Source organism: Eretmochelys imbricata, chromosome 1 (assembly GCF_965152235.1).
Source record: "Eretmochelys imbricata isolate rEreImb1 chromosome 1, rEreImb1.hap1, whole genome shotgun sequence".
Classification (NCBI taxonomy): Eukaryota; Metazoa; Chordata; order Testudines; family Cheloniidae; genus Eretmochelys; species Eretmochelys imbricata.
Window position 1 is genome coordinate 333,172,750 of NC_135572.1, and position 24,329 is coordinate 333,197,078.

The following is a 24,329-nucleotide window of genomic DNA, read 5'->3' on the forward strand; positions in this document are numbered from 1 at the left end:
AAAAAACAACAAATAAAAATGTTTTTGTTTTGTTTTTGTTTTTTAATGCCAGGACTCCCTGCTCACTCCCACTGTATCCTCCCTTTGTGTGAAATTCAGCTCTGTGTAGAGAGCCGGCCCACAGCCTTAATATCACTTCAGTGGGAGTCGAGTGGTGCATAGGTCTTGGGATGACCGTGGACATAGGCTAAATTTTGCCTCAGGTGGGGGTGACATTTGCAAAAGTAGTATAGTTTTACTCACGGACACTGTAGCAAGCTTCTCTGCGTCAGAAGCTTGCACTGTGAGAATGTACTTCTGTGTTGTTTCATAGTCTAGTGTAGCTATAATCTCCAGATTTCCTTCATTTGGGTCGATCCAAAATATATTTGTGTAAGAAAGGGTACCTCCTCCAGCTACAATGGAATATGTGATTCCAGTAAACGGTAAATCCTTGTCTGTTGCACTCACTTTTCCAATGCTGGATCCAGCTGAAAAGAAGAGTCATGTTATCTTAACGTTTAAAAAAATTACATACAAAATGAAATGTACAGACTATAAGGCTCCTCCTAAGTGAGTTTCTTAGTTCAAATGATGTAGGCAGATTTTATTGTAACTCTAATTTAGGACTTGTCTACACAAGTAGTTATTCCAGAATAGTCATTCCAGATTAACTCCTGGTGTGGCTGTTGTTGTTCCAGAATAATAGTCCCTTATTCCAAATTAGCTTAATCCATTTCCAAAGGTATTCTTATTCTGGTATGAGTGTGTCCACACCAGGACTTAATCAGGAATAGATGCTGTGCTTGAAGTTCATACACTACCTTAATCTGAATTAACTTCTCAGTATAAACAAGCCCTCAATATTTGTTTTTTCTTTTTTTTTTAAACCAACCCCTGCTCCCCCCCACAAAAAAAAAAAAAAAAGAGGAGGGGGAAGAAATCCAAAAGTTTCCCATATTTTGGCTGTCAGTTTCCCCATATATATGATTTTTCATATGTGATGCTAGAATGACTTCTGTGTAGGAGTTAATTTCACCCTAAATGCATATTTAAATAACCAGCTTCTTATGAACTATAGGCTAAATGCCCAAAGTGAAGCAGGGAGGGAGGTTGAGGAGCTGTTGTCACTGAGGCCATTAGCATTTCATTTATTTCTCCTCCTGGCTCTGTGAATTCCAGCCCTGCTGCAGATTGCTAGCTCCTAGTTGGTGTGACAGCCAGCATGCTTTCTGCCAGCACTACCCCATCCCCAGAATCCTGTTAGAGCCCACATCTGTATTTTCTCCAAAAATGTGTGCTGTTTTACAAAGGGTTTTTAAAGCAACAGCATTTAAAGGTTTACATTAACACTTGTTTAACTCCTATAAGCATTCTGCAGAATCCAGCAAAACTCTGGGATGGACACAGAGGTTTATAGTCACACATGTGTTTCAGAGATTTATTTAAATGATTACATTACAAAGGTCTGAATCACACAAGTGGGAGGAGGAAAACACATGCAAGACAGGAAACTCCATGAGGTTCCCCATATTGTGCATACAGAGAGGCAGTGTATGATGCCTAGCCTCACCCCTACACTATGGAACTAACAGATCTCTCAAAACCAAAGCATTCCTGATAGCTGCATGAATCTAGGGGAAACAGCTGAAGATCAGGGCCCTGGCCCTCTACATGGGGACCTATGCCTCCACGCTATGTCTCTGCTCTCCTTGATTCCCATCAGCAACTTGACATTTTAGCTCCTTCAGAAGCCATACTGACAGGGAATACTAGCCTGCCAAGCCACCAGAAAGTCCTCCTCTTCTGAGGAGACAGGAATTGAATCCACATCTCCTGAGTCCCAGTCCAGTGCCTTACCATTACACCATCCTTTGTTCTGCTGTTTTGCTTGAAAAGCATCGCTGAGCTCAAACAGGTACTTTCAAACCACACAAAGCTTGTAGAGTTTCAGAAGCAGCCTCAACACATTCCCCCCTGAACGCAGGCCAGGATTTGGTAGGTATTGCAGGCCCAGTCATATCTTGCAATTTTGCTGTAGGCCTGCCATACTTCTTTCAAGTGATGGTTCTGTGCATTGTCTTTTGTCTACCTACAGTTGTGGCCATCTTCAGATGATATGACCCCCTCTCTGGCTGGGAAGAGGTTAATGACAGCCTGTGAGCTCAGTCAGCCCCACCCATTAAAACCTGCCAGAGGTGTCAAGCTTGAAGGGAGGAGTCAAAGAGGAAAAGCCCAGCTCAGTAGTGGCTGACCAGGAGAAGGAATGGATCTCTTGTGCTAGGCCCTTAAAGGAAGGCCTGGTTGAGACCAGAGGAAACCTAGAAGCTGCCTGGAGGAAGCCTGGGCTGGTACCCAGGGCCGGTACCCAGGGCCTATCCAGAGCCTCCTAGATACCAGAGTCTCCCAGGGTAGATAGGGACCTTTCAATTTGCTTTGTTCCTTGTAACTGATCTGAGTCACAAGAAGTAGACCAGGCCTTCCTTGAGAGGTCCACATCTCCTTCAGAGCTCTTTCCTCTTTTAACTCCTCCCTCCTGGCTTGGCAACTCTCACAGATGTAACAGCAGAGGGCTGACAGAGCCCACAGACTCTCATCAACTCCTTCCCAGCCTGGAGCAGCTGTCAGTAGGGGATACCAGAAGAGAAGACCCTGCTGCACAAGCTCAGCTAGGAGGGGGTACGCTGGTGGTGAGCTACCGTTCTGCTTTACTGTATATTTAGCTGATGAGTAATGTGTGTCTCAATGCTGTTAGAAAAAATATCAGGTTTCACAGTCCCAATATGTGGGTCATTTTTTAAAATTCAATATGGTGGTGGGGAGGGAGGGAACCACTACAGTGCGTGGTAGAAGAGTGGATTTTAATAAAGACTATTGCTTCTGTTTTGGGGGTGAGTTTTCACTTTTACGTTTTTGCTGCCTCCAATTTAAGCTTGGTTTAATGACATCTTATAATAGAAAAGTTCCACAGCCAGTGCAAATTGGCTAATGAAACTGTGCTGTGTGAACTAGAAAAAACCTGGCCCTTTAAACCCAGTGAAAATGCCTGCAAAAGACTGTAACGTCCATCTTTTACCCCCTCCTTCCAAAAAATCCCCCAAATTCCTGATGGAATTCTGTCTGTTCCTCTCAATTACCGTACACTCCAAGTAAAAAGATTTTAAAAGCTTGAGTTAAATGCAGCTGCAGGTAAGGGACATTGTAAACACACAGGTGGCAGGCACCCTACACAGAGGAAAAAAACACTGCTAACGCTGCAAAGAAGTTGCTTAGGAATAACTGCAGAACAAAAGGTGGTGTTAGAGCAGAGAGGAAGCTGGAAGGTCTGGGGAGCTGGGAGAAGTGGAAAAGGCAGTGGGCAGCCACAGGGGAGGCTGAGGCAGGCCATGTAAAAGATGTGCAAAAACTTCTCAACAGCATGAGTGGAAAAACTCATGCTTGAAAGGTTTTTGCCAAATTGTTTAACCTGCAGATTTTTTCTATTGCAAAAGTAGGTTCCTCACAACAAATGCGTTTTCCCCCACCCCCAAGCGAGTGCAAGTCTAACTCTGTTTCCTTGTATACACCACTCTACTAGGCAGGAGTGGATAGTCTTATGCTTAAAGTATTGCCCTGGGATTCAGGGGCATGGTGACACACCCACTACAACAGAGGCTTCAAGGGGTCCTCAGAAGGCAGTTTTATGGCTGTCATTCACAGTGCCAGAGACAAGGGAATCATCCCTTAGCTGAACCAAGGCTCTTTGGATCCATTTATGCTCTTTTACGTAGTGTAAAGTGGCCAGAGTGGGAGTGAGGATCTTGCCCAAGAGAGGTGTATTCAGTTCTTGGTTCTACCACAGAATTGCTATGTAACCTTTGGCAAGTCACTTAATCTCTCTCCCCGATTTGTTAAAGGGGACATAAAAATACTTCCTTTCTCCCACCCTTTGCCTGTTTTGTCTATTTACAATGTAAACCCTGTACTTTGAGGTTATGCAGTGGGGTCCTGATCTTGGCTGGGGCTTTGAGGCACTATTGTAATACAAACTAATATATTTTTGCTCCAAGATGATTATTTTACACTGTAACAACCTTACACCTGTAGGACAGCCTTTACTTACTTTACCTCGGGTAATTTCTGAAACATTGAATACATATGATGGGTTATTGAAGCCTGGGAAGAATTCATTCACTGGAATTATTTTGATGTAAATGTAGATATTATCTGGAAACATAATGGAAGATTAACTAATGGTTAAGTATGGCTATGAAAACATCTGTTGAACATAAACATATTTTGAATAACATTCCTTCTTCTATGCAGTAACAGCATAGGAAAAAAATCTCAAAGAAGAATAAAAGGGATACTTGCTAGTATAGTAAGGCTGGGCAATATCTTGCACCACAGCTGTCAAAGTGTATTCCTCAACTGCTAGATTATCTGGATTTTCGAAATCCAGACCTCCAATCAACTAGATTAAAAAAAGGAAACTGTATTTATACCTTGTTACATAAAGTCACAGCACACACCAAGCAAATGATGATTTCCAGTGTTCTGTCCATGTGCTGGCTAAGTACATATATCACTGCCCTCTTTGAATTATACAAGCAATTAATAAATTACAGGACTGAATACACTCTCTGGTGGCTAGCTGTAATTCCTAACTTCACTACAGCCAAGAAGATTCATTCTCCTTTAGCTAAAGTTGTAGGTGGCCTGTGTTATATGTAGCTGAAAGTCTTGATCTTTTTATCTTTTGAGTTCAAAGTGTGTGTAACCTGCTGGCTAAGTGTAACAAGTCCCTTATCTCATGGTTGGGCCATAAAGAGGAAAAAAGCCTACTACTACTACCACCACCACCACTTAACAATGTTGATCCCTTCGATCAGAAGTTCTGAACGAGGGGCCTGGGGCCTCCTGGGGGGGACCATGAGCAAGTTTCAGGGGGTCCTCCAAAATAAACCAGAGAGTAAGGCTGGCATTAGGCTCCCTGGGACCCAGAGCAGAAAGCCAAAGCCCAAGCCCCACCGTGCAGGGCTGAAGTCAAAGCCCAAGCAATTTAGCTTTGCAGGGCCCCAGGCAATTGCCCTGCTTGCTACCCCCTAATGCCGGCCCTGGTTTTTAATCTACTGGATATGCTGAAAAACAGTTGCTGTGGCATAGGTTGGCCATGGAGTTTATATAGCATGTTGGAGGAGCCTCAGAAAGAAAAAGGGTGAGAACCCCTGCTTTAGATCATGGGGTGTAGGCCTGTGCTTAAGGTCTCAGGTTCAGTCACTGATGATAATCCCTGAGGAGAGTTGTTACAAAGTGGTTGCCCAAATGGGGAATTAAAACCCAGTCTCTTGCATTGTGCCATCCTTTGTAGCACCCATACTGGGGTTGTCAGCACTAAAGCTCAAGTCTCTACCATTTGAGTTAAAATAGTAACTCCTTCAGCCGGTAGCAGTAGTAGGCTCTTATCCTCTATGAAATAGCCAATGGAGGGGAAATGGCACAGTTAGCCAGCATGTTACATTATACAGCCAGGGTGAGCAGAGGAGATTAGGACCATAAATTCCTGTGTTGTCATGCAAATGTTTCTTAGCCTTGTAGATGAGGAAGTAGTTTGCTGTACATCAACATCCATCATGCTTCTGCAATGTTCTCCTCTTTTGAATGGTATATCTAGGTGCTTGCTGGTTTGTGTATCTGCAGTTTTTATCCACAAAACAACCAACATTACACATGCCAAGCAATGGGATAGAGTTCTTGTAACTGCAGATCTGACTGATATCAGCACAAGGAATCCATTGTTCTGTCATGTGAAATAAACAAGTGCAAATCCCAACGTGCATTTGTATGAACTGACCACCTTCAAAGGTTTCAGAGTCGCAGCCATGTTAGTCTGTATCCGCAAAAAGAAAAGGAGGACTTGTGGCACCTTAGAGACTTTATATACACAGAGAACGTGAAACAGTGGGTGTTACCATACACACTGTAACAAGAGTGATCAGGTAGCTCTACAATTTCTATGGTATGTCAATCTTTCTTCTGAATAGCCAAGATCTCATATAGTATTTTACAAACACTTGTGTGAATTGGGATTAGTCTGGCACTGTTTAAATTGCTGAGACCTGCCCCTGGTTGCTTGTGTTATACTTCCATATCAATGTTAAACAATCAATGTCAATATAGTGCTTTGAAACTCATTCCTATGTGCCCCCACACTGCTTAGAAAGGAGATTTCAAACAAGTCTATGGCTTTGTTTTTTTTTCTCCAGTTTTAACCATTCTTTCAGATTTTAGAATAAAGAGCAATTGTGCATCATGATCTCTAGACTCCATAAAGAACATTCTCACACACACACACACACACACACACACAATATCATGAGTGCATTTCATCAACAGTTTCAATAGACTTCACCCTAGCCCAATGTGAATAACAATTTTTCCTGAAAGGATAATGAATGTAGAGTATTAGAAGACACCTTAATTAGATTTAAGAAACTGCCATCTTAATTGAGACTTCCTAAAACAAAACAATTAACTAACCACAATTTTTCCAGAGCCAGAGGGATTCAGTGTAAATTTGTTACTTCCAAGTCCGGACAGTCCAGTGAAGTTAAATTCATTATTTGGTGGTTCAACATCTATATCCTGGCAGTGATCTCGTAGGTCAAGGAAGAGTGTCCCAGTGGTGGCTGTTTCAGATACCTCAAGTCTGTCAAAAAGAAATGTTTCCCATCATGCCTCTTTACAACATTCCTCTGAACAGCTTTTGAAGTGTACTGCATATTGACTTCCACATACTTTTCAAACCAAAATCCCAGATTCCAACACCCCAAACTTTAGGAGCAGAACTGGAATCTGTTCTGTATTTTGTGGCTAACCCCTTTCTCTCTCTAATGGGCTGAACCAAAACCCTTAGACAGAACCCAAACCAAATGCTCAGAACACCCCTTAACTTTGGAACCAGCATCAGGATCTCAGTTTAATCCACCTCTAATTTCAAATGAGTATCTTTTAAAAATCTGCATTTCAGTACTCTATCTACATGCTGAGACATGCTACTTCATTTGCCCCTTAATTGATACTTGGCCTGGGTTTTTCTTCGCTGAACAAAATACTTAAGTATACGCTTAATTTTACTCATGTGAGTAGTCCCATTGAAGTTGGTGTGGGACCAAAATCAATTAGACTACTTGCATGTTTAAAGTATATGTTTTTGTGCTTTGTTGTATCAGGGCCTATGAAGGCATACGGTTACTTTCAAACACTGAAATTAGTTTTTATTCTTTATCTTTGAACAGCGTGTGATATATTTCCAACTAAACTACTTACAATAACCCATGATCTGTCAGCTGAATCTGATATACCTCAATCAAAGCAATTCTCATTCATCACATCAGATTTGCAGAACTGAACAGTTATTTCCTCCATGAATGGAATAGTAGACAAACAAAGTTGGAATGAGTTCCAGATGTTCTGTTCTAATGGTTGTCATCTTGACAATCCCATCTTCTATTGATGAAAGGCTCTGATACCCATATTATAATGCAATGTCAAGAACCCGATCCAGAATTATTTTGCAGCTTTCTGCGGTTCTATTTCCCACAGTATCTCCTCCATCTCCCTACTTCCTTGTTGCTTGCAGGGATGGGATGGAATCATGACCACTCCAGTCATTTCACTCAGTACTCCTTGAGCAGCCTTGTATATGTCAGGCAAGTTGGGAATAGCTTGTGCTTTGTCTGAGACATAGACTCCTGGGGATTTATTTACAGGATGTGGGGTTCTATCCTGAGAAGCAGGGACCTTGAAAAAACTTTGGGGTTATGGCAGATAATAACTGAACATGAGCTCCCAGTGTAATGCTATGGCTAAAAGAGTTAATGTGATCCTTGGATGCACAAATAGGGGAATCTTGACGAGGAATAGGATGAACCTCCATATTTGGCACTGCTTTGACCACTACTGAACATGGTGTCCAGTTCTGGTGTCCACAATTCAAGAAGGATGTTGATAAATTGGGGAGGGTGCAGAGTAAAGACATGTGAATGACAAAAGGATTAGAAAACATTACAGTGATAAATGCTAGGAGCTCAATCTATTTAGGGTAACAAAGAGAAGGTTAAGGATGACTTGATGGCGTGGTAAGTACGTACTTACATGGGGAATAAATATTTGATAATAGGTTCTTCAATGCAATGGCTGGAAGTTGAAGTTAGACAAATTCAGACTGAAAATAAGGTATAATTTTTTAACAGTCAAAGTAATTAACCATTGGAGTAGTTTACCAAGGGTCATGGTGGATTCTTCATCACTGACAATTTTAAAATCAAGACTGGATGTTTTTCTAAAGGACCTGCTCTAGTTCAAACAGGAATTATTTTAAGGAAAGTTCTATGGCCCGTGTTATGTAGGAGGTTGGACTAGATGATCAAATGAGTCGCTTCTGGCCTTAGAATCAATGAAAAATATCCCAAAGAGCTACAGGTTAAGGATCATGATGCTTAAAAACACAGGAGAAGGAGATTCTTCATTACTACAGGCTTTCTTCCTAATTGGGTGCTTTGTGCCATCCTTGGAACCTAAAGTAAATTGTTCAGATCAATTTAATAATTTCTCAATTTAGAGAGAAACACTTTCCTGTCACTAAACTAATTTTGCTGGGCTGATTTCCCATCTCACTTAATGCTATTCTGGTTTTTTCAATATGCTTTAATTAGAGAGCTCTTCTCTCATTTCCTGAATAATGAATAAATATCTAGGAGTTCAATCTAATCAGAAGTGACTGGTTTAAAGTGAGTTTCTTGCCTATCACTCTGATTCTGGGTTTTTTTTGTTTTGTTTTGTTTTTATTAAAACTGTATTGCAGTTTTTTAAAAACAAAGTGCTTAGGGCTCAACTCTGCTCTCAGTTACACCAATTTAATTCAAGGGTGACTCCTCTGAAGTCAATTGAGTTAGACTGATATAAAACTGGACATGAGATCAGAACCAGGCCCTGGGATCCAACTCTGTAGTTCTTGTTCAATCACAGATCCCATTGACCCTCTCTGGAGTTTCACAAATAGACGGGTTACAGAACTGGGTCTTTTAAATGTGAATTGAAAAGATTTGACAAAAAATACATCCAATGAGCCTTACAACTGGAGCTGTGTGAATAACTGACTTTTCGGTTTCCTGGTAGTTCTGAAAAATTGTTGAATAAAATGCAGTTTGTATCAAACTGAAAAATTTCAGTGGCTGGGGGGGGGGGGGGGCGGTTGGTCCCATATCTCAATGAGTACCCTAATCACTGGGCTAAAGATTAAAAGGGAGCTTCCTCCTCCTACAGCAGTTTTTTGAATGGTGCCAAAGCCTTCTTGTCAATCCTGTTCTCCCCCTCCCTCCATTCTTTGTTTATTAAAACTGGAAAACTCCTGTCCAATTCGTGAATAGTTTCATGTTGACTAAAGTTGCATGGGAGGGGGGCAAATAAACAGTGTGAAAAATTTCTCCCAGCTCTATTGACAACAGCACAAAGATAGAATAACACCATGATCAGCCCCATGAACTGTGAAAGATTCTAAATCCTTCATGTCACAATCCCCCCATCCCCCCTTACCACACACATACAGTATGAATGATACTCGTCCAGCAGAAAATAGCAGGACTGATGGTAATTGATAGTGCTTGCAACTGCACACCAACTGTGTATAATGGCAGAGTGGTCTATGCCCTGAAGAGTTCGCAGGCCAGGAACATGAAGATAGCAGACAAAGGAAGGGAGTTGGGAAAGGAGAGAGCAAAGGTTAAAATTAATAACAGACAGAACAGTCTGAAAGTCAACCGCTTAGAATGATCCCATTTAATAAATTAGCATGAAATGAGAGAGGTGAAAAGTCTGCCCCTGTTCTGGACAGAAATTATGCTACTTTTAATTATATACAGTCTATGGCCCCTCGATGCTGTGGTGATTGGCAGCTGAATGAGAGAGAGAGATAAATAAACGCCTGATTTGGCACAGATGTTTTGGGCCCAATTTTCAAATCTGAGCCAACAGGATGTTTGAGCCCTGCATCTTAGCACACACAGTCAGCACTTACCAGTAGGAGCCGATAGGGAGTGCCCATTTGAACACACATATGCAAGATCTAGGTGCCTAACTAGGGTGCCCTACACCACATACTGGCCCCATCATATTGGTGAGAGACACTGTGAGTGGCTTAGTACCTGAAGTTGTACAAGCTACATTCTGGTGGGTTGTCATTAAGATCCTCAATAATGACGGTTATCTCTGTTTCATTCGTTTGCCCACCACTGGGACTGTCCTCCACACGAATGACCAACAAGATGTTAGGATGTAGACGCAGGGGAGCAGCATCTCGATCTATTCGCATAGCCACGTAAATCACACCAGTGACTAAGAGGAAAAGAATGGACAGTTTAGATACTACTGGAAAGGAAATGACAAGAATTCTTATTTAAATGTCTTGTTCTCCTTAAGGACTTGATGACTCAGGGAACTGGTGATAAATATACAGCCTTCCCTACCTCCACGTCACAGCTGTTTGTTTAGTGATCTGAAATAAACTGATGCATTTTATCTAACCCTTAGCAGATAAGTGTCCACAGCACAAAAATACCATGATGGCTGACAGCCTCAGCAGAGAAGCCAATAACTGACCAGGCATGGAGACTGGCCTACCCTCTCACCCCTAGTAGGAGTCTTTGTAAGTCAGGGGTGAGGTACATTGGCAGAGTAGTGTTGGGAAGTGTGCACTGCTAATGTTCATGCTGTCCCTGCTCTGTGGCTAAAGACAGAACTTCATTTTCTAGTGCTCTCAAGGCAGCTCTAGATCTACGTATAAATAAGAACCATTCTCAGCTATGATGTAGTGAACATAAGAATGGCCATACTGGGTCAGACCAAAGGTCCATCCAGCCCAGTATCCTGTCTGCCAACAGTGGCCAATGCCAGGTGCCCCAGAGGGAGTGAGCCTAACAGGTAATGATCAAGTGATCTCTCTCCTGCAATCCATCTCCACCCTCTGACAAACAGAGGCTAGGGACACCATTCCTTACCCATCCTGGCTAATAGCCATTAATGGACTTAACCTCCATGAATTTATCTAGTTCTCTTTTAAACCCTATTATAGTCCTAGCCTTCACAATCTCCTCAGGCAAGGAGTTCCACAGGTTGACTGTGCGCTGTGTGAAGAAGAACTTCCTTTTATTTGTTTTATTTATTTGTCCATTAATTTCATTTGGTGGCCCCTAGTTCTTATATTATGGAAACAAGTAAATAACTTTTCCTTATTCACTTTCTCCACACTACTCATGATTTTATATACCTCTATCATATCCCCACTTAGTCTCCTCTTTTCCAAGCTGAAAAGTCCTAGCCTCTTTAATCTCTCCTCATATGGGACCCGTTCCAAACCCCTAATCATTTTAGTTGCCCTTCTCTGAACCTTTTCTAATGCCAGTATATCTTTTTTGAGATGAGGAGACCACATCTGTATGCAGTATTCAAGTTAGCTGTAGCTCACGAAAGCTTATGCTCAAATAAATTGGTTAGTCTCTAAGGTGCCACTAGTATTCCTTTTCTTTTTGCGAATACAGACTAACACAGCTGCTTCTCTGAAACAAAGTATTCAAGATGTGGGCATACCAAGGATTTATATAAGGGCAATAAGATATTCTCTGTCTTATTCTCTATCCCATTTTAATGATTCCTAACATCCTGTTTGCTTTTTTGACTGCCGCTGCACACTGCGTGAACATTTTCAAAGAACTATCCACGATGACTCCAAGAGCTCTTTCCTGATTAGCTGTAGCTAAATTAGCCCCCATCATATTGTATGTATAGTTGGGGTTATTTTTTCCAATGTGCATTACTTTATATTTATCCACATTCAATTTCATTTGCCATTTTGTTGCCCAGTCACTTAGTTTTGTGAGATCTTTTTGAAGTTCTTCACAGTCTGCTTTGGTCTTAACTATCTTGAGCAGTTTAGTATCATCTGCAAACTTTGCCACCTCACTGTTTACCCCTTTCTCCAGATCATTTATGAATAAGTTGAATAGGATTGGTCCTAGGACTGATCCTTGGGGAACACCACTAGTTACCCCTCTCCATTCTGAAAATTTACCATTTATTTCTACCCTTTGTTCCCTGTCTTTTAACCAGTTCTCAATCTATGAAAGGATCTTCCCTCTTATCCATGACAACTTAATTTATGTAAGAGCTTTTGATGAGTGACCTTGTCAAAGGCTTTCTGGAAATCTAAGTACTCTATGTCCACTGGATCCCCCTTGTCCACATGTTTGTTGACCCCTTCAAAGGACTCTAATAGATTAGTAAGACATGATTTCCCTTTACAGAAACCATGTTGACTTTTGCCCAACAATTTATGTTCTTCCATGTGTCTGACAATTTTATTCTTTACTGTTGTTCCAACTAATTTGCCTGGTACTGACATTAGACTTACTGGTCTGTAATTGCTGGGATCACCTCTAGAGCCCTTTTTAAATATTGGCGTTACATTAGCTATCTTCCAGTCACTGGGTACAGAAGCTGATTTAAAGGACAGGTTACAAATCATAGTTAATAGTTCTGCAATTTCACATTTGAGTTCTTTCAGAACTCTTGGGTGAATGCCATCTGGTCCCGACGACTTGTTACTGTTAAATTTATCAATTAATTCCAAAACCACCTCTAGTGTGTCAAGTTCTGTCTTCACTCATTCACTTCTTGGTTATATACCCTTTCATCTGCCACTGTTCAAACAGGATAACTTGTCTGCCACGTATTACTATAGATAAAGAGCCAGAAGAGTGTGACAGAATATGTGTATACGCTGTCTGTGTTTCATAGTGTACTAATGGGGAGTGTAGTGCTTTAAGCCCAAAAGGCATAAGGAATCCAAAGCATTTAGCAAGAAGAAAAAGTCACTGAGCCTGATTCTATTCTGTCCTGTGCTTTGTGTAGTCATTTACAACTGCACCAATCAGACTGAAAGTGCTACCAGCTCGGAAGGGTAGCATTCACTGACGCAGCTGTAAATGACTTGAGGAGAACCCGGTATGCATGGGCAGAAGGAAAATAGGGGGCAGAAGTATTTCTCTCCTGTTATATGAGCTCTTCAAGTCTTCTGAGATGTCTCACCTGGGGGAAATAATGGATTTGAATTACAGGGCTTCTGTAGGTCATATCCTGGGAGGGGATTCAGCCTGCACCATGAAGAACATTAAAGTCCCGGTCCTTAGCCCCCTGATCTGACCACGTTGTGTTGCTCTCATGGTTCAAAGAGGCATAAAACTGCCCTAAGAAGGCAACTGAGGAGACCGCTTCCCTAGGGGAAACCCAGGCTACATCACTATCTACATCACTCCCTCCCAGCCCACTGCTGGCGAAGTACGCATGTTGCAGGCAGGACCAGAGGTGGCTGGAGTGTGCCCTGAAAATCTCCAGCCAGCGCAACAGCCCCTTGGGGAATTCTGCAGCCAACACAGATTAGGAAAATGGTGGGGCTACACTAATTTATTCTGGAGGTGCCGGGGGGGGAACAGCCCTCAGGATCAGATGAGTTTAAGCCACTTTTGCCTCCCCCTCCCGATTTTTCACTTCCATGTTGAGCACAGCTCAGCCAGACCCAAGGACCTGGCCCTAAGAATGTGTTAACCCTATATAAAGTATGCTGCTTCTTCATATGGGCAGCGACAGAAGGAAATAAGGTAACTTAAAACTGGAGCCAAAGGAGTTTTTCTAACCTAGATTGTTTCCTTTCGTTGTACCAAAAGGCAGAGATAGATTGAAAGACAAATAGTATTTTTGTTTGTCTTACATGGATTTATGGCAAAATGCATATTAGGTGGACTGATGCTGTAGACAAGTCTGCTGATAATCCCTTCATCATCATCTGGATCTTTAGCTGTTATATTGGCAACAACAGTTCCTGGGCTGTTTTCCTCTGGAATCCTGTAGACTCTCTCTTTCCTAGAGTAGACAAAGAAGTTCAACAGAGGCAAATAAATATTCCCCCACGTCCCTTGCTAAGTGTCAATATTGCTTGAGAGTCATAGAATTGTAGATGTCAGAAATAGAAGAGACCTGTTAGATCATCCAATCCATCTCCTGGCAAATGGATTAGCTGTTTTCATTCCATCCTCATGCAGGTTAAAAGATAAAAATAGTGGCAGCAGTATAAGGAATCTTGCTACGGAATAAATACGGTCACTGCTGCCAGGACAATATCATTTTAAAGAACTTGTCTCAGTGGTGCAATAAACTTTTTAAACGACAGGGTCTGCTTTCCCCTGACTGAGCATTCCCAGAACTCCAGGCAACATTTGGTTCACTTTATTTATAAAACCAGCTCAACATATTCACCCTGGCAGGGCCAGATTTCTCCTGAATGAGCTTATGGCCCAGGCATTGTTTTACATGCAGATTTGCATGGTTACTTGTGATTATTGCAGCTGCATGTACAAATGAGTATTCTGATGTGCAATTGCAATCACTGCATGTGCAAAAGTAGGCATGGCAGAGCGTGCGCAAAACTATGCAAGGGCCTCAGGACTCCCCTAATGGAAATCTGACCTATTCTATTGAAAATAATGCACATGTCTTAGGGCCCGCTGTGGCAAGGTGCTCACTGAAGTCAAAGGGAGTGGAGGGTGCTCAACACTTTCCAGAAGTGCTCAGCATCTTTACTGACAAACGTCAACATTTCAATGAGCTTCCCATGTCATTACTTAACTAGTTAATCATTCCATAGTCCATGGCCCCCAAGGAAAGCAGGGGGCAATATAGCATACTCTGAAGGACAATAGACATGGGGTAGCTTTGACCAGCCAGGGAAGAGAATTACAAAGCCTAGTTCATCTGTGGAGGATATCGTGGCTCTGGTCCCCAGATTTTCAAATGTAGGAACTGCTAGGGACAGCACGCAAGCTGCCCTAATTGTTACATCAGCACACGGGGAGAGAGGAGGGAAGCCACATAGAGCTTGACAGATCAAAGACAACCTGAATTTCACCTAGAAGCAAACAGGAAGGTAGTGAGGTCTATGGAGAATAGATACAATAAGTTCCAACTCATTTAAATTCCAATTTTTAAAAAAACTTGCCCTCTTTGTGACTGGAACCCACACCACCTACCCACCCCCACAGGCAGTCCTAGCCATGACATAGAGTGGTTATTCAGCCCTCCACAGGGTCTTGCATGGAGAGACAGGAAGCTTCTGAGCACACTGCAGGTAGTGCTGAATGCCAACACCACTGTGCCATGGGTTTGGCCACTTCCTTTTGAGATATATCTAGACTACGTGCTGTTGCTGATCTATCAGCCTCCTGCCAGTAGCTTTATATAGGATGCTTCAGGCAATGCCTTTTATACAAAGACTACAATGTAATTAAGAGAGAAACATGTTTGCTTTCTTTCTGCTCCTCAGAATGGGAAACCAAAGGAGAAGACTTTTCAAAGGGTTGGCTGCCAATATAGGATTTTGCACACCAAAAACTGATGTGTTTGCATATCTTGTGGGCACTATTAAAAAGACCCTTTGAAACTTTTGCCCTAAAAGCTTTGATCAGAAAAAATGAAAACAGGTTTGTAAACTTGTCAGGTTTTCCCAAACTCCCACCACAGCTCTAATCATGATAGAGTCATGAAGTTCAAAGCCCAGGCATGCAGCTCACATGTGTTTTTGTATGTGACTCAGTAGTGATATGGGAGGTCAATTAATGAAGTATCATTTTATCTTTGGAAGCTCAAGCTCTTAACAAACAGCTTGAGCTGTGCTTTTTGGTTTGTAATACCAATAGAAATCCTTATTCTGAATAGGAAGAGACCATTTCATTCAGGGATCAACCAGATACCAGTGATTCTCTGTTCTATATAAATATTGTTTTTTACATCTAAAACACAAAGTCATTGCTGTTATTCATTAGCTTAGGATATAGTATGGTTGAAAAGGTAGCTAGATATTTAGCATAATATCAGTAGTCTTTCAAGTCTCCTGGATAAAATAACAATAATGGCAACTTTTGGAGGGGGAAAATCAGTCTAGAAAACAATGTGGTCCTACAGGTACAAATGGTGTTTCTGAAATGTAGGCTCCTCCCAGTTGTATGTGATCAGCACAGTAACATGGGGCATTTACATTTAAACCTCTCTCTGCTAATTGTTTCCTTCATGCATTTCAAGTATCAAATAGGCAGGAAGAAAAAGCCACATTTCTATTTATAATACTTTGTTCTTCTATTTCACCAAACATCTCAGGCTTTACAGATCATACCCAGATCCTTGGCCCCAATTCCAGCAGCTTTCCACTGGTCAGGCAGCACAAAGCAGCCAGAGGGGCAGCTGGAAGTCTCTTGGCATGGTGATAAAACAGTGTCGCTGGCTTCTCCCTCCTCTGTATAGAGGGCAGGGCTGAACCTCACTGCACTCTGGCTGATCTTCACAGGCATAATGGCCTGTGGAGGGACGTTACAACCTAGCATGGATTAGATCAGCCCTTGCTGTGCCCTAACTTGTGCCAGGTTGCCACCAGGAACAGGAGAAGAATTAGAGCCTTTCTCTGTGCAAGTGACGATTAAGGCCCTTAATTCTAACACTGCTTTGAGGTAGATAACCTCTATAAAATGGATACAATATTTCAGTGATTTGTGCAAGACCACACAGGCAGTTGTTAGCAGAGTCAGATCAAGAATTTGGGAGTTCAACCTACCAGGCACCTGCTCTAACCATTATAGCCCACATTCCTTTCCACTGTAAAATAACCTTGTTGACACCAAAACTTGCTCAGGGTGGCTGCCGGATCAGGCCCTGCAGGGAAGATAGGCAGGTGAATGCCTATCTTCCCTCAGTTCATGGATCGTGCTGGGAGTTAGGCAGGAGACAGGTGTCCAGACCCCTAGAGGGAGGCAGCAGCGCACATGTCCAGAGGCAGAAAGGTAGCTAGGGAACTTTTACAGTAAATGTTTAGGTACCTAAAGGCGGCACCTGAGTAGGGGGTGTCACGGAGTCCGTGGGCGATGCTCTGGAACTGCTCCCCATGAAGCCAGTCAGGACTCTGGGGAAGTCTCCTTTCTGTGAGCAGCCTGTCTTCAGGACACACAGCTCACACAGCTTCCACCTTCCTGGGTCTGACCTCAGAGCATTCAGCATACTCTGCCCCTCCGTGTGCTTCCCACAGCAAGTCCGCTCAGGCGGGGCTCCTGGGGAAGCCAGAGGGTCCTACACCCCAGCTTCACAGTCAGACGTGACTCCCAGCCAGCCAGTAAAACAGAAGTTTATTATACGACAGGAACATGGTCTAAAACAGAGCTTGTGCCAAGGTTCCTCCCCCACTCTGAACTCTAGGGTACAGATGTGGGGACCTGCATGAAAAACCTCCTAAGCTTATCTTTACCAGCTTAGGTCAAAACTTCCCCAAGGTACAAAATATTCCACCCTTTGTCCTTGCCGCTACCACCAAACTAATACTGGTTACTGGGGAAGAGCTGTTTGGACGCGTCTTTCCCCCCAAAATACTTCCCAAAACCTTGCACCCTACTTCCTGGACAAGGTTTGGTAAAAAGCCTCACCAATTTGCATAGGTGACCACAGACCCAAACCCTTGGATCTGAGAACAATGAAAAAGCATTCAGTTTTCTTACAAGAAGACTTTTTTAATAAAAATAGAAGTAAATAGAAATAAAGAAATCCCCCCTGTAAAATCAGGATGGTAGATATCTTACAGGGTAATTAGATTCAAAAACATAGAGAACCCCTCTAGGCAAAACCTTAAGTTACAAAAAAGATACACAGACAGAAATAGTTATTCTATTCAGCACAATTCTTTTCTCAGCCATTTAAAGAAATCATAATCTAACACATACCTAGCTAGATTACTTAGTAAAAGTTCTAAGACTCCATTCCTGGTCTATCCCCGGCAGAAACCAGCATATAGACAGACACACAGACCCTTTGTTTCTCTCCCTCCTCCCAGCTTTTGAAAGTATCTTGTCTCCTCATTGGTCATTTTGGTCAGGTGCCAGCGAGGTTACCTTTAGCTTCTTAACCCTTTACAGGTGAGAGGAGCTTTCCCCTGGCCAGGAGGGATTTCAAAGGGGTTTACCCTTCCCTTTATATTTATGACACGCCCCCCAAATCTCAGCTAGGGTGAAACACTGGCTGGGATTTCTTCCTGGAGCTCTAGGAAAAACAGAGTTAATAAGACACATGCATCTCTAAATATACTACCAAGTACATAAAGACTAACAATATTTTCCACATCTCAAGGACGATTTTAACCAGTTGACTCTGGGAAACTTTCACGGGAGAGTGCATCAGCCACTTTGTTAGAAGCTCCTGAGATGTGTTGGATGTCTAAATCAAAATCTTGGAGAGCTAAACTCCACTGAAGAAGTTTTTTGTTAGTTTCCTTGACGGTGTGAAGCCACTTCAGTACAGCATGGTCGGTTTGCAGGTGGAAACGCCGTCCCCAAACATATGGGCGTAGCTTTTCCAGAGCGTAGACAATGGCGTAATATTCTTTTTCAGTGACTGACCAGTTGCTTTCCCTCTCAGACAGTTTTTTGCTGAGAAACACTACAGGGTGGAATTCTTGATCAGGTCCTTTCTGCATTAAAACTGCTCCCACACCACACTCAGATGCATCTGTGGTTACTAGGAACGGTTTGTCAAAGTCTGGGGCCCTTAGTACAGGGTCAGACATGAGTGTCGCTTTAAGCTTGTTAAAGGCCTTCTGACACTTTTCGGTCCACTGAACAGCATTTGGCTGTTTTTTGGTTAGGTCTGTCAGTGAGGCGGCGATTTGGCTGTAGTGCGGTACAAATAGTCTGTAATAACCGGCCAAGCCTAAGAAGGATTGAACCTGTTTCTTTGACTTTGGGACAGGCCACTTTTGGATAGCATCCACTTTGGCCTGTAGGGGGCTGATAGTTCCTTGACCCACCTGGTGTCCAAGGTAAGTCACTCTGTTTAGGCCTATTTGACACTTCTTAGCCTTAACAGTTAGTTCTGCCTCCCTTATGCGCTCAAGGACTTTTTGTAGATGTTCCAGGTGGTCTGCCCAGGAATCTGAAAATATGGCCACATCGTCAAGGTAGGCGACTGCATATTCTCCTAATCCCGCTAGGAGACCATCTACAAGTCTTTGGAAAGTGGCGGGTGCATTTCGCAGCCCGAAAGGGAGTACATTAAATTCATACAGCCCGAGATGTGTGGTGAAGGCTGACCTTTCCTTGGCAGATTCATCTAGCGGTACCTGCCAGTACCCCTTGGTTAAGTCCAAGGTAGAGATGAACTGGGCCTGTCCCAGTTTCTCTAATAGTTCATCTGTGCGTGGCATTGGATAGTTGTCTGGGCGAGTTACAGCATTTAGCTTACGGTAGTCCACACAAAAACGTATTTCCCCATCTGGTTTGGGAACTAGAACCACTGGAGATGCCCATGCACTTTCAGAGGGGCGGATTACACCCATCTGTAACATATCCTGGATCTCCCGTTCTATAGCAGTTTTAGCTTGAGGAGACACCCGGTAAGGTTGGACTCTAATTGGGTGAGCATTACCTGTGTCAATGGAGTGGTATGCCCATTCAGTCAGTCCTGGGGTGGCTGAGAACGTTGGCGCGTAGCTAGTGCACAGCTCCTGGATCTGCTGTCGCTGCATACGCCCAAGGGTCATGGAGAGGTTCACCTCTTCCACACCACCACCACATTTCCCTTCGTAGTAGACACCTTCGGGCCACTCAGCATCGTCTCCTCCCTGGGCTGTAAACTGACAAACCTTTAATTCTCTGGAATAAAAGGGCTTAAGAGAATTAATATGGTACACCTTAGGCTTTCGGTTGGAGGTGAGGAATGCTATGAGATAATTAACAGCTCCCAGGCGCTCCTGGACCGTGAATGGCCCTTCCCACGATGCTTCCATTTTATGGGCCTGGAGCGCCTTTAAGACCATGACCTGGTCTCCTACTTTGAAGGAACGCTCTCTGGCATGTTTATCATACCAGGCTTTTTGCTCTTTTTGAGCATCCTGTAAGTTTTCTCTAGCAAGGGCTAAAGAGGTTCGGAGGGTGTTTTGTAGGTTGGTTACGAAGTCCAGAATGTTAGTTCCTGGAGACGGTGTAAATCCCTCCCATTGCTGCTTCACCAACTGCAATGGCCCCTTAACCTCACGGCCATATACAAGTTCAAATGGGGAAAACCGTAAACTGGGATGTGGTACAGCTCTGTAGGCAAAGAGCAACTGCTGCAACACTAGGTCCCAATCATTGGAGTGCTCATTTACACTTATCATGGCCCCCAAAGTTCCATTAAACTTCTCCACCATGCCATTTGTTTGATGGTGGTAAGGAGTGGCAACCAAGTGATTTACCCCATGAGCTTCCCAAAGGTTTTCATAATTCCTGCCAGGAAATTAGTCCCTGCATCTGTGAGGATGTCGGAGGGCCAACCTACCCTGGCAAAAATGTCTGCTAGTGCCTGGCACACACTTTTAGCCCTGGTGTTGCTTAGAGCTACTGCTTCCGGCCATCAGGTGGCAAAATCCATGAAAGTCAGTATGTACTGCTTTCCTCTGGCTGTCTTTTTCGGAAAAGGACCCAGAATATCCACAGCTACTCGCTGAAATGGAACTTCAATGATGGGGAGTGGCTGGAGAGGGGCTTTGACCTGGTCTTGGGGTTTTCCCACTCTTTGGCACACCTCACAAGACTGGACATAGGTAGAAACATCCTTGCCCATTCCCTCCCAGTGGAATGACCCCCCCAAACGGTCTTTGGTCCTGTTCACCCCAGCATGGCCACTAGGGTGATCATGGGCTAAGCTCAAGAGCTTGGCCCAGTATTTAGTTGGAACTACCAACTGTCTCTGAGGATGCCAGTCTTCCTGGTGTCCCCCAGAAAGAGTTTCCTTGTATAAAAGTCCTCTTTCTACAACAAACCTGGATCGATTAGAAGAGCTGAGAGGCGGTGGGTTGCTCCGTGCCGCCGTCCAAGCTCTCTGGCGGCTTTCATCTGCTTCCTGTTCGGTCTGGAACTGTTCCCTTGATGTTGGAGACATCAGTTCCTCATGGGATTGTGGACCTAGGCTTGGTCCCTCTGGAAGCGATATAGGGGATGGAGCTGTTTCTGTTGACTGTGAACCGCTCTCCGCTGGTGCACTATGTTGGGATTCAGGCTCCGGCTGAGCCTCTTGTGTAGGGTTATCGGCTGCTGCCAGTTCAGGTTCGGTGGGGCCCCTCTGGTGTTGAGGTTGCAAGTACTGGATTCAGTGCTGACACGGGGTCTGGTGTTGGTTGTTCGGCTGGTTCCGGTTCTGGGACTGGTTCCATCTGGGTCTCTGGGACTGGATCCACTACTGCTGTTGCAGACATTGGCCTGGGGTCCGGGTCCATCACCTCTGACTGGGTCCTGATAGAAGTTTCCGGAACAGAGCTAGGCCTCACGGCTTGTTTAGCCTGGCTGCGGGTGACAGTTCCCACCCTCTTAGCCTGCTTCACATGTTTGGCCAAGTCTTCCCCCAATAGCATGGGGATGGGATAATCATCATAGACTGCAAAAGTCCACATTCCTGACCAGCCCTTGTACTGGACAGGCAACTTGGCTGTAGGCAAATTGAAAGAGTTGGACTTGAAGGGTTGAATTGTCACTTGGATCTCTGGGTTGATTAAATTGGGGTCCACTAAGGAAGCATGGATAGCTGACACTTGTGCTCCAGTGCCCCTCCATGCGGTGACCTTCTTCCCGCCCATACTCACAGTTTCCCTCTGCTCCAAGGGTATCTGGGAGGTATCTGGGCCTGCAGACCTCTGGTGTGATTCCGGTGCAATGAACTGTAATCTGTTGGGGTTCTTGGGGCAGTTGGCCTTTACATGCCCCAGCTCGTTACATTTAAAACATCGTCCAGCCGACGGGTCACTGGGGCGAGGTGGGTTGCTGGAGAATTGGGTGGTGGGACGATAAGGAGTCTGGAGGGTTCTTTGGGAGGTAGGTGGGACCTTGGGCGGCCCCCGGTAATAGGGTGTGGTCTGGGGTGGTCCCTTCTGGTCTCCGCTCCAACTGCGACCAGTTTTCTTCTTCTCTGCCACCTCCACCCATCTGGCTCCAATCTCTCCTGCCTCGATTACAGTTTTGGGTTTCCCATCTAGGATGTATCTTTCTATTTCCTCAGGAACACCCTCTAAGAATTGTTCCATTTGCATTAGGAAGGGCAAATTTACTGGAGATTCAACACTTGCTCCTGATATCCAGGCATCCCAATGTTTCACAATGTGGTAGGCATGTCGGGTAAATGACATGTCTGGTTTCCACCTTAGGGCTCTGAACCTCCGACGAGACTGCTCGGGTGTTATCCCCATTCTGACTGTCGCCTTGGATTTAAACAGTTCATACTTGTTCATGTGTTCTTTAGGCATTTCAGCTGCCACCTCAGCTAAGGGTCCACTAAGCTGCGGCCTCAGCTCTACCATATATTGGTCAGTAGAGATGTTGTACCCAAGGCAGGCCCTTTTGAAGTTTTCTAGGAAGGCCTCAGTATCATCACCTGCCTTGTAGGTGGGGAACTTTCTGGGATGGGAAGTGGTAGTTGGAGAAGGATTACTAGGGTTTGTTGGGATATTCTGCTGAGCCTTTATCTTCTCCATCTCCTCCACATACTTCCTCTCTTTTTCCTTCTCCTCCAGTTCTTTGTCCCTTGCTTCCATAGCTCTCCTGTGAGCAGCCGCTTGATGTTGTTCTGCTTCTCTCGCTGCCTCCCTTTCTTGTTCCTTCTTCAGCCGCATGAGTTCTATCTGTCTTTCATGTTCCCTTTGTCTTTCCTCAGCCTGAAATTTGGCTAATTCCAGCTGTAGTCGAGCCGTGGATTTTGTCATTCTAACCTCTCTGTTTTTAACTAACTTTACACCCGAGGTTTAGAAATAAACAAACAAAACTTGGCTGTAAAATTTTGCTGTGCTGGAATAGAATACCTATTCTCTGATAGTGATTGTCAGCCTACAGAAAAAGACAATTCCCTTGTCTCTGCTCTGGGCCCAAATTAAAGCAAAAAAACCTCCAACTACTTGGAAACCTGCTTACCCAGCCCAAAGAAAAAGCAAATGGGTAGAACACATACCCCCTATTTACTTTTAGGAAGAAAAAAAAAAAAAAAACTCTGGGTTGGAAGACTGTGAATTTCCCTGCAGGAGTTAAGTACCCTGCCTCCAGGCAAAGAAAACCTGCAATTCACAAAGATAATCCCCTTTTGTCTCTGCTTGGCCACAAAGCAGAGAAAAAACAAGCTGCTTTCAGTTTCAGCTGCTTTCCGGACTTCCTTTCCAAAGGGAAAAAAAAATTCCTTTTTAAAATCTGTATTTCTAGTTCAAAAAATCTCAACTGGATCTCAAAATGATTTCAGGTTAATCCCACCACTATGCCACCATGTCAAGGTTCCTCCCCCACTCTGAACTCTAGGGTACAGATGTGGGGACCTGCATGAAAAACCTCCTAAGCTTATCTTTACCAGCTTAGGTCAAAACTTCCCCAAGGTACAAAATATTCCACCCTTTGTCCTTGCCGCTACCACCAAACTAATACTGGTTACTGGGGAAGAGCTGTTTGGACGTGTCTTTCCCCCCAAAATACTTCCCAAAACCTTGCACCCCACTTCCTGGACAAGGTTTGGTAAAAAGCCTCACCAATTTGCATAGGTGACCACAGACCCAAACCCTTGGATCTGAGAACAATGAAAAAGCATTCAGTTTTCTTACAAGAAGACTTTTTTAATAAAAATAGAAGTAAATAGAAATAAAGAAATCCCCCCTGTAAAATCAGGATGGTAGATATCTTACAGGGTAATTAGATTCAAAAACATAGAGAACCCCTCTAGGCAAAACCTTAAGTTACAAAAAAGATACACAGACAGAAATAGTTATTCTATTCAGCACAATTCTTTTCTCAGCCATTTAAAGAAATCATAATCTAACACATACCTAGCTAGATTACTTACTAAAAGTTCTAAGACTCCATTCCTGGTCTATCCCCGGCAGAAACCAGCATATAGACAGACACACAGACCCTTTGTTTCTCTCCCTCCTCCCAGCTTTTGAAAGTATCTTGTCTCCTCATTGGTCATTTTGGTCAGGTGCCAGCGAGGTTACCTTTAGCTTCTTAACCCTTTACAGGTGAGAGGAGCTTTCCCCTGGCCAGGAGGGATTTCAAAGGGGTTTACCCTTCCCTTTATATTTATGACAGCTTGTAGGTGCAGAGAATCGGACCCCTCAGCTGGATCCATTTTAGGGGCAGTGAGCCAGACAACCATGTCTGCCCTTCACTCCATGTCTCCAGCCAGCCCGAAACTGAAACTCCCTCCAGCCCCTCCTCCTCTTGGCTTTGTTCCTT

At 43.7% G+C, this 24,329-nt stretch overlaps 1 protein-coding gene across 1 annotated transcript in view; it reads right to left on the reverse strand.

The window, feature by feature from the left end:
* CDHR3 (cadherin related family member 3) overlaps nucleotides 1-24,329 on the reverse strand; it is a 74,883-nt gene that overhangs the window by 27,614 nt on the left and 22,940 nt on the right. The window contains exons 7-12 of the mRNA XM_077807864.1: nucleotides 13,781-13,932; nucleotides 10,164-10,353; nucleotides 6,499-6,667; nucleotides 4,333-4,432; nucleotides 4,087-4,185; nucleotides 244-470 (exon numbers count right to left, since the gene is read on the reverse strand). Coding sequence (XP_077663990.1) covers nucleotides 244-470; nucleotides 4,087-4,185; nucleotides 4,333-4,432; nucleotides 6,499-6,667; nucleotides 10,164-10,353; nucleotides 13,781-13,932 — 937 coding nt within the window. The remainder of the gene's footprint in view (nucleotides 1-243; nucleotides 471-4,086; nucleotides 4,186-4,332; nucleotides 4,433-6,498; nucleotides 6,668-10,163; nucleotides 10,354-13,780; nucleotides 13,933-24,329) is intronic.